The following is a 14,160-nucleotide window of genomic DNA, read 5'->3' as shown; positions in this document are numbered from 1 at the left end:
TTTATCAATTTACTGATGAAGATGGATTTTAACACATGGAAGAGAGGCATATTTTTCTCTCATTTTTTAAAAACTTCTACTTTCTTAGAAATTTTATGTAAGAAAAGTGAGAAAAAATAATTTTAAATTGGCTTAATGAAATGGGCATGGGAAATGGACAGACTGTATTTTTAATAAAGGGACAAATTGCTGCAGAGATACAGTTAATAAATTGTGGCAAGAGAAAAATTACATTGCCCTAAACAGAGGGAATTATGTGCCCTGGGGAACTACAGTTTAGCCAATCCAAGAGAGCAATTTCTGGGATACACATCTCATCTTTGCAAAATAACTCTGTTCATTTCAGGAATCAAGATTTCATATCTCCAATCATTTATTAGGTGTTTCAGGTGGATATAAAAATAATTTCAGAAATTTTAAAGACATAAGTTTCTTTCATCTAGAGAATTGATTTTTAAAGGAAAAATATATTATCATGTTTCTCACCATCTGGTCTTTGTAGTATTTCAGTTCATTCCTGTGCAGAGTAAACCATCTTGTTTTCCAGGTCTGAGAAAAACACACACACAGAAACACATACACACACAAAGTTTTGAAAGCAGGAATGCAATATTTGAACTAGATGATTTATTTTCATTTTAAAAGTATCTAAAAAATTAAATACTATAACCCTGAAAAAATTCTTGTGTGTCAATTTCTGAGAAAAAAAGTTTCAAAATATCTATAAAAATTAAAATAATTTCTTACATTAAGCTCATAATGAAGGCAGATATATCATTAGTATATTTTTAAATACAAAAAGAATTAGTCTATCGTAAATATTCAATGTGATTTATAACAAAAATGAAGGCAGATATATCATTAGTATATTTTTAAATACAAAAAGAATTAAGTCTATCATAAATATTCAATATGATTTATAACAAACCACTACAATTTCCATTTTATTAACCCTATAATAAAGATAAATATTGTTCTTTGAGTACCTAATATGGACGATACACTATCGTTGGAGGCTTTATATATTATACTCAATCCTCACACAACAATGCCATCGTTATTATTCTTGTCTTACAGATAAGAAAACCGAGGTTTAGGAACCCTGACTCATGGGCCATTCTAAACCTTGCCTAAGAACTCCAAGGTATCAGTGGTAAAAACCGTCGCTGCCCGCTGTTACCTTCTTATATACAAACAGCATCCTACTCTATCCTGTGTGGCAATGTGCCCAGTTAAAAGAAGTAACAGAGGATTTAAACATAACTATGCTATGAATATGAATACTGTCTGTCCTCAGGGAGCATTTGATCTAGAAGGGACACAAATAACGAAATTATTTAGGCTCATTCCAAGCACGCCAATACCTGTGAGAGGTTAAATACTGTGACTCTTAAAATAAGAAGGAGCAGGCACATTCTATGAAGGTCTTCTTGGCACATTCAGATGAAACAAAGGAATTCTAAAGGTACAATCTCATAAATGGTGAACATTTGTATACTCTGAACTTGTAAAAACCTAAATTATGTTTTTCTTGGGATTTTATAACATAGTTTCAGTAGCATCAGTGATGTTTTGGGCCTATCTTTAAGGAAACATTTTATACAATTTTGACTTCTTCCTTGTTTTAGAAAAAGAACGAAAGATGTTTTAGAGTTAACTTGCTATCTTCATCCTCAATCATTCCATTAAGAGGACTATATTTTATTGACTTTTAACTATAGGCTATACCTATACAGGGCTTTGTCAAAGAATAGTCAAGTCATTTTCCAGAATTTTGACTAATGGGCCATAACATGGACTCTTGAGTCAGGTAAATACTATAAGTGGGTTAAAATGAGCAGGCAATTATGCTTCCAAGAAAAACCATCAAGATGCGAATTGAGTCTACATGACGTATTCTCTTTTTCTGTGGCTGGCATGAGCAAAATCATACTTCCTTACCTTGACCAGGCCTCCCTGTTTGGTGAGGTAACCTTCTTTGGTGCCCAGCTGAAAAAGAAAAGCACTGAATGAAGCCCAGAACTGTCACAACAGGACGTTTGTCCTTCCTTTCCTGTCCTATTTTTAAATGAAGAATGTTTGCATTTGATCTTTAAATTACTGTCTATGATTTTTCACCTAGGCACTTGAAAAGCTTCCACGTGCTGTGAGAGATTGTTTTCAGATTGGATCTACCCACGTCATTCGGTAGCTACTAACTCTAGTTAGCAATTTGCAAACAGTAAACCACATCGTTTCACTTATAAAAGTCTGTGTTTGTCAGTGTGTCATGTGAAATCCAGCTGTTTGGATTGTTACAGGGTTATTAGCACATAAACACGCACACATCTATTGTCAATATGTTTGGGAGACTGGATTAAGAAAACAAGAATGTTTTACTTCAGGGCTTCCCAGAGTCTATATTATGCTAATATACTTTGTAAATTTTTAAGAGGGAACCTTAGAAACAGCATTTTTACCATTTATTTTATCACATAATCCTCCTCCCCAGGTCCTACACTCCCTTGAGATCCATGTTCCGAGAAACAGACTGTCAGGAGTGTAGATTTATTTACACCTGATTTATCCAAAATGACTTTGAAATAAGAATAAGCCAGTTCTTTTAACTCATGTTGTCATTAATTTAAAGGTAAAAACAACAGCACACACTTAGCTAGCACCTATGAATTATAAGGAAGGGTAGAGAATTGTGTGAACAGAAATTTGCATAAGACAAGTAGCCTAACATCAAAAAATCTAACATTTCATAAATTCCAGAAAACAATTCAATTCCTAGTAGAATATTTTGTTCAAATGTGATGTCATCGTATGTCTTAGTAAGAAACAAAATTAACAAAAATTGGGAAGTGATTTGGTTGACACCAAGGTTCTTTCTATGGTAATTTCCAGAATATTTTTTTCTGAGGTGAATTCTCCCTACCAAATAAAAAGAGGAACAACCATCTCTACCACAATAAAAAGAGTCAAAGCAGGAAATAAGCAAACACTTCTTTTAAAATCTTCTGATATAAAATTAAGGATAAACTACCCAAATGTTCACTTAAATAATATTAATCAATACTGGTGAATTTGATATCTCATAATCAGTGTGATTTATTTTGACATTAAAGAAATTGAATTGGCACAATTGAGTTTAGGTGTTATGGAAGGGCAAAAAGTAATTATTTTGGGCTGCTACAGGTTAAAACCTGTAGAGGCAAAATAACTAGGAGTAAATTGTTACATAAAATATCCTGATAGAATTATTTACTGAAATCAAGCTAGGGAATAATCCCATCTTACCTCCACCCAAACAATATAATATAAGTGTAGTATTTTTCTAAGGTTTTGATAGATAAGTGGAAGGCTGCATGGGAAAGCACTAAGGCTATTAATTTTATTCAGGGTCTCAAGATGGTAAGAAAGTAAATAATTATAGAGCAGATTTATCTTTAAAAATCTATGATCTGTAACAGAAAAACTGTTTATAAGAGCCCCCATTGGGGTACCACCTAAATGTTCAAAAACAAAGGACTATCCTTTCTGCCATCCCACCTACCTACTTGTCTCCCAGCCTTAAATGTAATCAGAAGCCAACAGGTCAGGTAAAGCAAGGCAGGCATTGATGTGTGTGTGGAGGGCTTTCAAGCACCTTAGTACAAGGTGGTGGAGCCCAAGCAGGGCACAGGGAGCCTCTGTACGGACAATGGCGATGACGGTGGCAGCAGCAGCTGTGTGCGAGGCATTGAAGCCTGGCAGGGTGTGGAGGGCTTCTGCCTGAAGGGGTGGATTGGGCAGCTACTGCACAGTTTCAGAGCCAAGTTGAGCTAGGTAGGCATCTGTAGTGAGTGTGGGAGCAGCAGTGACCTGGAACTGGGCATTGAAGCATGACTCGGTGATTGGAGTGTTGGGGTAGGGGTTGGGTAGTAGAAACAGCGATGTGAGATTTCTTATATTCAATTGATCATCACATAAGTAAGTGTACTGAGGATGATAAGATCCATATTTTCTCACTGTGGGAGAAGGGAAAAAACTAGAATGAACTTTGTGGTATTGGAAGTATTGTTGTGAACTCATGGATGGATGAATGAATCGACAGATAAATACAGATGTAAAAGTATGTATGTGTACATGTGTGTATACATACATATCTTCCCAGCTCTGTTCACTGAGTGGGCTGGGAGAGTGACATCCCAATAACAATAAGCACACAGTACCTAGATGTCGATTTCTAAAGTACTATTCTGCGGAAACAGAGCAGGGTTTCTTGGAGAAATAGCTGGTTCTAGAGCAGCGTACAAAGAAAGAACAAGATACATCTGAATCATCTTGCTATTCAGAAAGTCAGAAAGTTCTTAAAGAATTTTGAGGCCAGGCCAGGCACGGAGGCTCACAACTATAATCCCAGCACTTTGGGAGGCCAAAGCATAAGGATTGCTTGAGCCCAGGAGTTGGATACCAGCCTGGTTAAAAATGGTGAAACCATGACTCTACAAAAAACAAAACAAAACAAAACAAAAACCAAATATTAGCCAGGAGTGGTGGTGCACACCTGTAGACCCTGCTACTCAGGTGGCTGAGGAGGGAGAGTCACCTGAACCCAGGAGGTTGAGGCTTCATGAGCCGTAATCACACCACTGCATTCCAGCCTGGGAGACAGAGTGCAGAGCGACAAAAAAAAAAAAAAAAAAAAAAAAAAGAAAGAAAGAAATTTTGAGGTCGTATGAACACAGATATCACTGAAAGGGCTCTTTCCCCAACTGGCCAAATCAGAGAAATTTTGAAGCATCAACATAAATAATGATAGTTAGGATTATAACCATTTGATATAAAATGATTGAAAATTTTGAAGAATAAAAAGCTTTTCCTTACAGTAGAATGACAACCAATAAATGTAAAAAGGAATAAGAGAATCAGAGAGTCACCATTTGATAACAATCATAGTAATGATTAAAACAGCCAAGAAACATCAGTAAATGCTGAAATTGGCGAGTAAAAATTTAATAAGCAACAGAATATTTTTATAGTCTCAAACAACCTCTCCCAAAATATTTTTTAATAACAAAGGGAATATGATGACTTTAGAGTGAAGAAACCTGGCGGACACCACTTAAGGAATCAAACACACCATAGTGGGACAGATTGCAATTGTGTTATGTCTGAGAGGATGCAGTGAGGCGGGCAAACAAAGCATACTTTTGTGGTATTTGTACCCAACATGAAAAAACCTGTATCTAATCATGATTCAATATCATATAAACCAAAGTTGGGGAACAATTTACAAAATAACTGGCCTTTAAGTTTCAGATGTGTCAAAGTCACCAAATTAAGGAAAAACTGAGGAAGTGTTCCAAAGTGAAGAATATTCCAGAGACAGGACAGATAAGTGCAACTTGTGCTTGAGAACTGGATCCTTTTACTCTGAAGGACCTTACTGAGAAAACTAGTGAAGCTTGAATTAGATCTGTGGATGAAACAGTGGCACGGCCTCAATGTTAATTTTCTAGTTTGAAAGGCTCTATGTGGTCATGTAGGCAAATGCCGTTATTTTTGGAAACACACACTGAATTATTCAGGGTGATAGGGCACCATGTAGGCAATTTACTCTTAAATGGCTTGGGGAAAACCAAGTTCTGTGTACTATTCTAGCAATTATTCTGTAACTTTGACATTATTTCAAATAAAAAAGCATGTAAAAATGTAATAACAGATTAACTGAATAAACTGATATACCCAAATAATGGAATATTATGGAATTTGTTTAATGGTGTTTTAGAAAACTAAGTAATTACATGAAAAAAATGCTAAATATATAGTTAATTAAACAAGAATATTACAACTCTACAATGAAGAGCTCATTATTTTACGTGTGTGTGTGTGCGTGTGTGTGTGTGTATACACACACACAAAAGACTGGAAGGATAAACAACAAAATATTAAACCTGAGAAGAGTTTCAAAAACAAAATACTGGAAAAGGGCAATATGCAAGGAAAGTGTCCAAGAAGAGGAACTATAAAATGTGTCAAAGATTACAGAATAAAAAGAGAAAGATAATGCTGAAGCCAAGGAAACAGAATTTTTAGAAGGAGGGAGTTGTTAAAAATGTCAAATACCACAAAAGGGAAGCTAAGGAAACTAACATTTTAGATAGGACCTATTATGTCAGGAACTTGAACTATATTAATTTCAATCTCTACCAACCAACTAATTGGTATTTCACATTTAACATGTCCAAAATAGAGCTCTTCTTTCTCATCCCCTCAACCCACCCCTCCAGCAGAGTCAGTCTTCTCAGTAAATAGCAGGGTTTCTCTGCCATGACTCTGCTACTCTTTCTTTCATGTATCACACTCAATCCATGTAAAATAATTTTTTTTAAACAAGCTCAGAAGGTAAAGAATTTTTATGTTATGGACAAAAAGTACTATTGAGATTTTTGGGCAAGATAATTCTTTACCACTCTTTGAAGAATAGTTGGCCCCTGATCACTGTTGGGAAACAATTCTCTACGGGTCTCTTGTGTTTCCAAATGTCTTATGAGCAAGGCATTAAGAGCTCGTTGTTGCAGACTGATATTTAAAGCATGCTTATACAAGCAGCCTTGGAATATAGAAATATTTCGCTTCAGAGCAAATGACATGTCTACTGATCATTAGAAAAGATTTGGGTTCCCAAGGCTCAGGATTCCCCTCCTGTAGGGCAACCCATTATGGATATCAACTGGCCCTTTCAATGTTGCCCTTTGGGAACTTTGACTCAGCACAGGGAACTAGCAGAAATACTGATATCCTAGCTCTTGCTCTTCCTGTGAATAACAAACTATTTTTCATCTCTTACCTAGAAGTCTTGTGTCATCCATCAGCATCCATGAAATTGCAGCAGGCTAACTTGTTAGCTTGCAAGCAGGGTAAAGTCAGACTCTTCATGGCTCTTGACACTCACTCATGATAGTAGTGCTGCAAAGCATTGCACCAGCGGAAACACTCATATTTCTAAATGTTCAGCTGGGAGGTGCTGCTCTTTGAAAACTCCATTGCCTTAGGTGATCTGACCTCTCATTACCTCAACAATCTCACCTTCTACAGCTTTTCCTCTAGCTCACTTCATCCCATAATTCTGACCTTCTTTCTAGCCTTTGAAACACCTCAATTTAGTTCCCACTCCAGGGCTTTTGTACTATTTCCTCTGCCTGCAGCACTCTTTCCACATCTTGACATGAATCACTCCTTCCCTTCAGTGAAATCTCTTACTAATGGTTCCTCCTCACAGAGGCCTCCCCTGCTTCCCTCTTCTCCCCTTATCCTACTTTTTCTTTTCATGATATTTTACCATCTGGTATTAGATTACTGCATTGATTATTATCTGTGATCTTTACTAGAATGTGAGCTCAGTGACGGGAGGAGGGCCGTTGTCAAAATCACTGCCAAACTCTCAGTGCTTAAAACAGTTGTGAGTGTATTGGAAAAACTTTTTTAAAAAAGTTTGTTTAATAAATGAATTAATTAAATTTAATCCTATCATGGGAACTAAATGCTATGTTGTTTATGAGACATAAATAGCAATTTCCCCAAATGCAGTTACTAAAAGATGTTAAACAGTTTTACACAATCATCTGCATTTCTGGGCAGTGGGGCATCTTTCACTTTCACTTCAAACAAGAAGTTCTTTTAATTCTCTTCCTCCACTGCTAAACCTTGAGCCAGAACTACACCCCAAAAGGAAAATGCAGAAGTCTGAAAACCCTCAGGGCTCTCAGACTGGAGATGGAGGTGCAGCATCATGTAGCCATTTGGGGTAGCAAATGAAGGCTTAGAACTTGTGTTCAATAAGGGACAAGAGCATTCTGATCAGACCAGAACTCTTTCCCCAGTTATGCTGGTCCAGTCACCAATGATTTCCCAATAAGAAGTAATGAGAAACCTTTCAGATCCTCTAGGAAACCTTTACAGTTTTTTTTTGTCCATAGTGATGTACAATCAACTTCATAAGCTTGTCGTTATACAGTGTGAGTTCAAGTCATTGTCAATCAATCACTCACCACTATTTTAAAAACTCCATTTTAAAAGAGGTGAATCCATCTGATAGCTGGAGTGAGCAAAGAAGGTAAGTAACAAGGTTTCCAGAATGTGCTTTAAAGAGGCTTATTTCTGCATAAAGATACTATATCTTCTGCTCACACCAATCTCACAAATTAGGTATTATCTGTATTTTATTGCTGATAAAGAACACACTTAGTAGGATTTGGTTTGATTGACCTTGAGTGGAGACCTTTAGGGGAAGTGTAGCAGAGGAGAATGTGAAGTTAAACTAACAGTGCAAATGAAATAGATGTTGAAGTGACTGGTGACCTATATTAAGGGTAAGGATGGGTAAAGAGGAAATTATGAAGGGACTGGTCAACTGGAAACAAGAATTGGTTGCAGAGTAGATCTTGATTTGTTCTTTGCTCTTTTCTGCCTTTGGACTATTTATTGTCTTGTGCTCCTAAATTTCTCAAGTTCTGAGTTATGATGCCTTCTCCTCCACTTCTAACAAAGCCAAAATAACTTTCTCAGTCAATTTTCAGGATTTTTATTTCTGAGGAGATGTAGCACTGCAATGAAAATGTAAGATGTGCCATGAGCCAGCCTAGGCTGTAAAGCTGCAAGGACAAGCAATGATTCATGTCCTTAGATGTTTCTGGCTTGTGGGGAGGGCAGAGAGATGTGAAGGTAATTAGCCCACAGCATGGTAATTTTAGAATAAAGGCAAACAGAGGGTGCTCTGGAGCACAGAAGAGGAGCGTTGTAAAAGAAGCTAGAGGGGGTGAAGAAAGGCTTCCTGGGCCGGGCGCGGTGGCTCAAGCCTGTAATCCCAGCACTTTGGGAGGCCGAGGCGGGCGGATCACGAGGTCAGGAGATCGAGACCATCCTGGCTAACACAGTGAAACCCCATCTCTACTAAAAAATACAAAAAACTAGCCGGGCGAGGTGGCGGGCGCCTGTAGTCCCAGCTACTCGGGAGGCTGAGGCAGGAGAATGGCGTAAACCCGGGAGGCGGAGCTTGCAGTGAGCTGAGATCCCGCCACTGCGCCCCAGCCTGGGTGACAGAGTGAGACTCTGTCTCAAAAAAAAAAAAAAAAAGAAAGGCTTCCTGGAAGATACTGATCCCTGATAGCAGTCTTGAGGGATGAGTAGATAGCAATGTTGTTGGCAGCATTTCAGATGCAGGGACAGGAGAAGGAGTACATTGTTGAGAGAGACAGGTTTCACAGTGTGAGTGTGGGAGTAGCATGAGATGAAGACAGAGAGCCAAGCAGGGTCCAGGTGGGCCACGAAGACAAACAGCATCACCAAAGGATGTAAAGCAGAGGTCACGTGGCAAGGCTTCTTTTTAAGAAAGATCTCTCTGGTCAAGGGTAGAGAAAAGTACTGCAGATATAGACAGTTACATTTATTTCAATATAATTTGTAGCTGAATATCTTCAAGTGATTATTTTTCAGTGTCATAATCACTATCCAGAATTAGTTCTTGATATTTATTTGGGTATTATCTTCTTCATCATCTGCCCAAATCGAGGTTTCTAATACCAGTAGTATTCAGCAAACAAGGAAGAGACAACAAATAGAAGAGCCTTCAGAAGAATGAAGGGAAAGGGGTGTTGGAGAGGAACCTCTGCAGAGTCACAGTTCACAAAACAAACATAAATGGACTCTTGGACAAACAGTGAGTGCCCCGGTTGCACTGAAACTGAACAATGGCTCACGTTGCAAAGAAGCACAAGTGTTTTCTGTCTGTAAACTTCAGTCAGTAAAGGAAAAAAGCTAGACAAAATAATACACTGAGTTTTTATAGCAAAGGTGGAGAATATTTGTCTTCCATAGGTAGTTGAAATATTAAAAATATATATTTTCTTAATATAAGAAAATTGTAGAAGAAAACAGTTTAGTAAACTATGTGAATACAAACTTCTCTTTCCCATTCTACTATGAAGTTGTTTGATTAACTAAGGACAGAGATTTAAGTTCCATTTTCTAAGTATTTAAAATCCTATTACTATTGTATTGCTTTTATTTGTTCGTTTTGAGACAAGGTCTCACTCTGTAACCCAGACTGGAGTGCAGTGGCGCAATCACAGCTCTCTGCAGCCTCAACATCCTTGACTCAAGTAATCCTTCCAGCTTAGCCTCCTGAGTAGCTGGGACTACAGGTGCAAGCCACCATGCCCAGTTAATATTTTTAAAAGTTTGTTGTAGAGATGTTTATGTTGCCCAGGCTGGTATCCAACACGTGGGCTCAAGCAATTCTCTTACCTCAGCCTCCCAAAGTGTTGGGTTTACAGGCATGAACCACCATGTCCAGCTGCATTGTAATTTTTATGATCTACCCAGGACCAGATGAACTAAGTTATAGGCTTCAAATCTTACATTCCTTTCCAAGTTTTATATTCCAAACTAGAATTTTTATGTGAACAAATACACTCTTATTAACTTTTATTGAACTCGATTGATTTTAGACAGTAAGAGAGCTTGTGGTGACATTGAAGGTCACTTACAGAAGGTGCTGTGGGCACAAGGTCATTTTCTGTTCTTCCTGTCTGCATTGCTGTGTGAACCCGGACAGACTCATAAATGGAGGGTTCTTCCACTTTTCTTGGGTAGGGATGTTTTAGAACCATCAGAGTGCCTGAATGAAGACAAAAAGTATATAATCGAACAGTGTTCCCAGAAGGAAAGTCCAAATGCTAACTGGATAACTGTGGCTGGATTGGAAAGTCTTTTATTTTTTTCATGTATTCCCTCACTCATTTTCTCAACATTATCAAACATCAATTAGGTGTCAGGCACTTAAGCTGGACACTGAGATACAAAGCTTGGTGGAGATGCTCCTTGGCCTCCTGGTGCTCAGAACTGGTAACAGATATGGTCGTTTAAATGAACAGGGTGATGAGACCAATGGCAGCCATGCGAGTGAAGCATGATGATAGTCCCCAGACTGCCTGAATAACCTTTCCATGAAAGGATTCAGGACAGCTTTCGTAAAGGAGGTGACGTTTGACTTAGATCTTAAGGAGTAACTGGAAGTTTTCCAGGAAGGCTTTATGAAAGCCATGAAAACAAGACTAAACAAATGTACTGGGGTAGAGGAAGATCTATTCCATTGCCCTTATTTTTGCCAGTTTCAGAATAAACTTGTAACAAATTAGTAGATTTCAAAAAAGTGAGCTTTCTCCCTACTCTCTGATACTACCCAATTAATGAGAGTAACCAAGCAAAGTCGTTGCATTACTAAGTGAACATGTCCTGAACAAGCTGGTACTCACAAGTGATTGCCTCCCCTTACACCTGGAGAGGGAGCCTTCAGGCAGAAAAAGGGCTCAGCCCAGGGGACCAGGAATGGGGGACTGGGGAACTTTGTTCCAAGGGCTCAGAGCAGTTCTGCATCTATGCTTCTGACATTTCCTTCTTGAAATCCTTCCCTCAATCAATCAGTCAATCAGAAACTAACTACAAAAAGAGGCAACGTAAGGGGATTTTTTTTTTCTTCCTTGCTATGGCTTCTTGCTTTTAATTTTACTAGGGTCTTTTCTATAGCAGGCCTAAGATTGTACCAGAGATGGAAGAGATGTAAAGAATTCAGCAATTCATTCAACGAATATTTACAGAGCTTTGCACTGTGTCAGGCACTTGTCTAGGTACTGGGAATACAACAGCAAACAAAGAAGTTTAAATGCTCTTATGGAGCTTATGTTCTAGGTAGAGGAGACAGAAAAAAATTTAAAAAAATATTTTATGTGTGAGAAGTGCTATGGAAAAAATGAATAGGACATGGTAAAGGGATAGAGAATAAAAAAGGTGGGGTTGGGAGAGGGTGATATTTTCCAAGGGTCATAAGGAAGGGCGTCTGAAAATATTTGAAAGATTCTGGAAAGTAGAGAACCTGAATTAGAATAAGAGAGAGAAAATGAAAAATATCTCCTCTGTGGTTAAAAAACACCCTAATGTTAATGATAAATCTACACAAAACAGGCCGGGCGCAGTGGCTCAGGCCTGTAATCCCAGCACCTTGGAAGACAAAGGCGGGTGTATCACGAGGTCAGGAGATCGAGAGCATCCTGGTTAACATAGTGAAACCCTGTCTCTACTAAAATGCAAAATAAATAAATAAATAAATAAATAAATAAATAGTTGGGCGTGGTGGCAGGCACCTGTAGTCTCAGCTACTCGGGAGGCTGAGGCAGGGAAACTGCTTGAATCCGGGAGGCGGGGGTTGCAGTGAGCCGAGATCACACCACTACACTCCAGCCTGGGCAACAGAGAGACTCTGTCTCAAAAAAAAAAAAAAAAGAAAAATCTACACAAAACAAAATCCTTCTGTGATACTTGAGTACATGCAATATCTAACTGCAAACACAGAACTGTGGCTTTTGACACTTGGGCCCAGATAAGGTGCTGCTGTAAAATGAAAAGCTGTTGAGAAAAGCCAGAAGAGGGTGTCTGATCTTGATCTCAGAGAAGAATGAAAGCCTCCGGCCCCTCCTCTTTCTGCCTCTCATTGGTATTGCGGCATGGGGATCACAATGAAAAATGGATTTCGCCATTATCAGAACGGTCCCATTCTTGTGCATTGGCTGTGCTCTCTTTTGTCGATGTGATCTTCCCATAAGAACAGAGCCAGTCATATGAGGAGAAGGGGCCAACTACAGTTTTACAGTCAGAATGAAAAAAGCAGTACCTATATCAAGAGTAGCCGCTGTGCAGACTCAGGGGCTCTGTGAACACAGTGCTCACATTGCAGATGCATGGTAAATTCAGCGCTGGCTCCTACCCCTAAGAAACACTCCCAGTGATGTGCCTCATAGTCACTCTGGACCCTTGGAAAGAGCACTGGATGCACAGGCAGAGGAACAGGGTTCAATTGTCACTACTGCCATTCAGTACTTATTGGCTTTGGACAACCATTACAAGCTTCTGCTCCTTTTCTGACTAGTGAGAATAATTATGCTTCTTTCAGAAGGCACCAAATAAATGTTGGTGGGAAAATTATAACATATTAGATATTATTATTATTTGACATAATATTTTTAAATCCTTAAATAAAATTTGAATGATTGCATCTTTGGGGACATGAATTTTGAAATCTTAAAAAAGACCTAGATGCAACATTCTGCCAGGAATAAAAATGGTGGTAGTCCAGTAATCACTACTTGTGATTACTAGAGTTAAACTGGTGCCTCTTAAACACTTTCACCCTGCAGAAGAGGAGAGGAGAATTGAAGCCTAGGGATCAAAGCAGCTTCCAAATTAGATACATTTTGAACTCATATGCTTTATCTTCAAAGTTGATGCTTAATTTTCATTCTACTTCATATATTGAATACTTAATATGAAAACAATGCTTTAAATGACACTCCAGAAAGATGTACTCACTTGATATGACCAGACACGCACTTTACATAATAATACCTGTGTTAATTTTTTTTTTTTTTTTTTTTTGAGGCGGAGTCTTGCTCTGTCACCCAGGCTGGAGTGCAGTGTCACGATCTTGGCTCACTGCAACCTCTGCCTCCTGGGTTCAAGCAATTCTCCTGCCTCCGCCTCCTGAGTAGCTGGTATTACAGGCATCTACCACCACACCTGGCTAATTTTTGTATTTTCAGTAGAGATGGGGTTTCGCCATGTTGGCCAGACTGGTCTCGAACTCCTGACCTCAGGTGATCCACCCACCTCGGCCTCCCAAAGTGTTGGGATTACAGGCGTGAGCCACCGTGCCTGGCCTAATTTTTTATTGCTATTGTAGCAAATTCCCACAAACATAATAGCTTAAAACAACTCAAATTTATCATCTTACAGTTCTGGAAGTCAAAAGTTCAAAATGGGTCTCACTAGTCTAAAACTGGCAAGGCTGCTTTCCTAGTAGAGGCTCTAGGGAGGATTCATTCCTTTGAATTTTCCAGCTTTGAAAGGTGCCCTCATGTCTTGACTTGTGGCCATATTCCTCTGTCTTCAAAACCAGTAACAGCCAGTCAGATCCTTCTCCTGCTGCCATCTTTCTGGTTCTCCCTCTTCTGGCTCCCTACTACTTATGAGGACCCTGTCAATTATAATGGTCTCACTTAGACAATCTAGGATAATCTCCCCACCCCAAAGTTATCTGATCAGCTGCTTTTATACCATCTGCAAACTTAATTCCCTCTTGCC

The 14,160-nt window shown here is 38.7% G+C and overlaps 1 protein-coding gene across 2 annotated transcripts in view; it reads right to left on the bottom strand.

Moving 5' to 3' along the window:
- DAPP1 (dual adaptor of phosphotyrosine and 3-phosphoinositides 1) overlaps positions 1 to 14,160 on the bottom strand; it is a 54,126-nt gene that overhangs the window by 6,644 nt on the left and 33,322 nt on the right. For both annotated transcript variants that reach the window (XM_030914862.1, XM_010371638.2), the window contains exons 4-6: positions 10,515 to 10,645; positions 1,942 to 1,989; positions 487 to 549 (exon numbers count right to left, since the gene is read on the bottom strand). In XM_030914862.1, coding sequence (XP_030770722.1) covers positions 487 to 549; positions 1,942 to 1,989; positions 10,515 to 10,645 — 242 coding nt within the window. The remainder of the gene's footprint in view (positions 1 to 486; positions 550 to 1,941; positions 1,990 to 10,514; positions 10,646 to 14,160) is intronic.

Source organism: Rhinopithecus roxellana, chromosome 2, assembly GCF_007565055.1.
Source record: "Rhinopithecus roxellana isolate Shanxi Qingling chromosome 2, ASM756505v1, whole genome shotgun sequence".
NCBI lineage: Eukaryota > Metazoa > Chordata > Mammalia > Primates > Cercopithecidae > Rhinopithecus > Rhinopithecus roxellana.
Note: the sequence above shows the minus strand (reverse complement) of the source record. Positions and strands in the feature narration are given on the sequence as shown.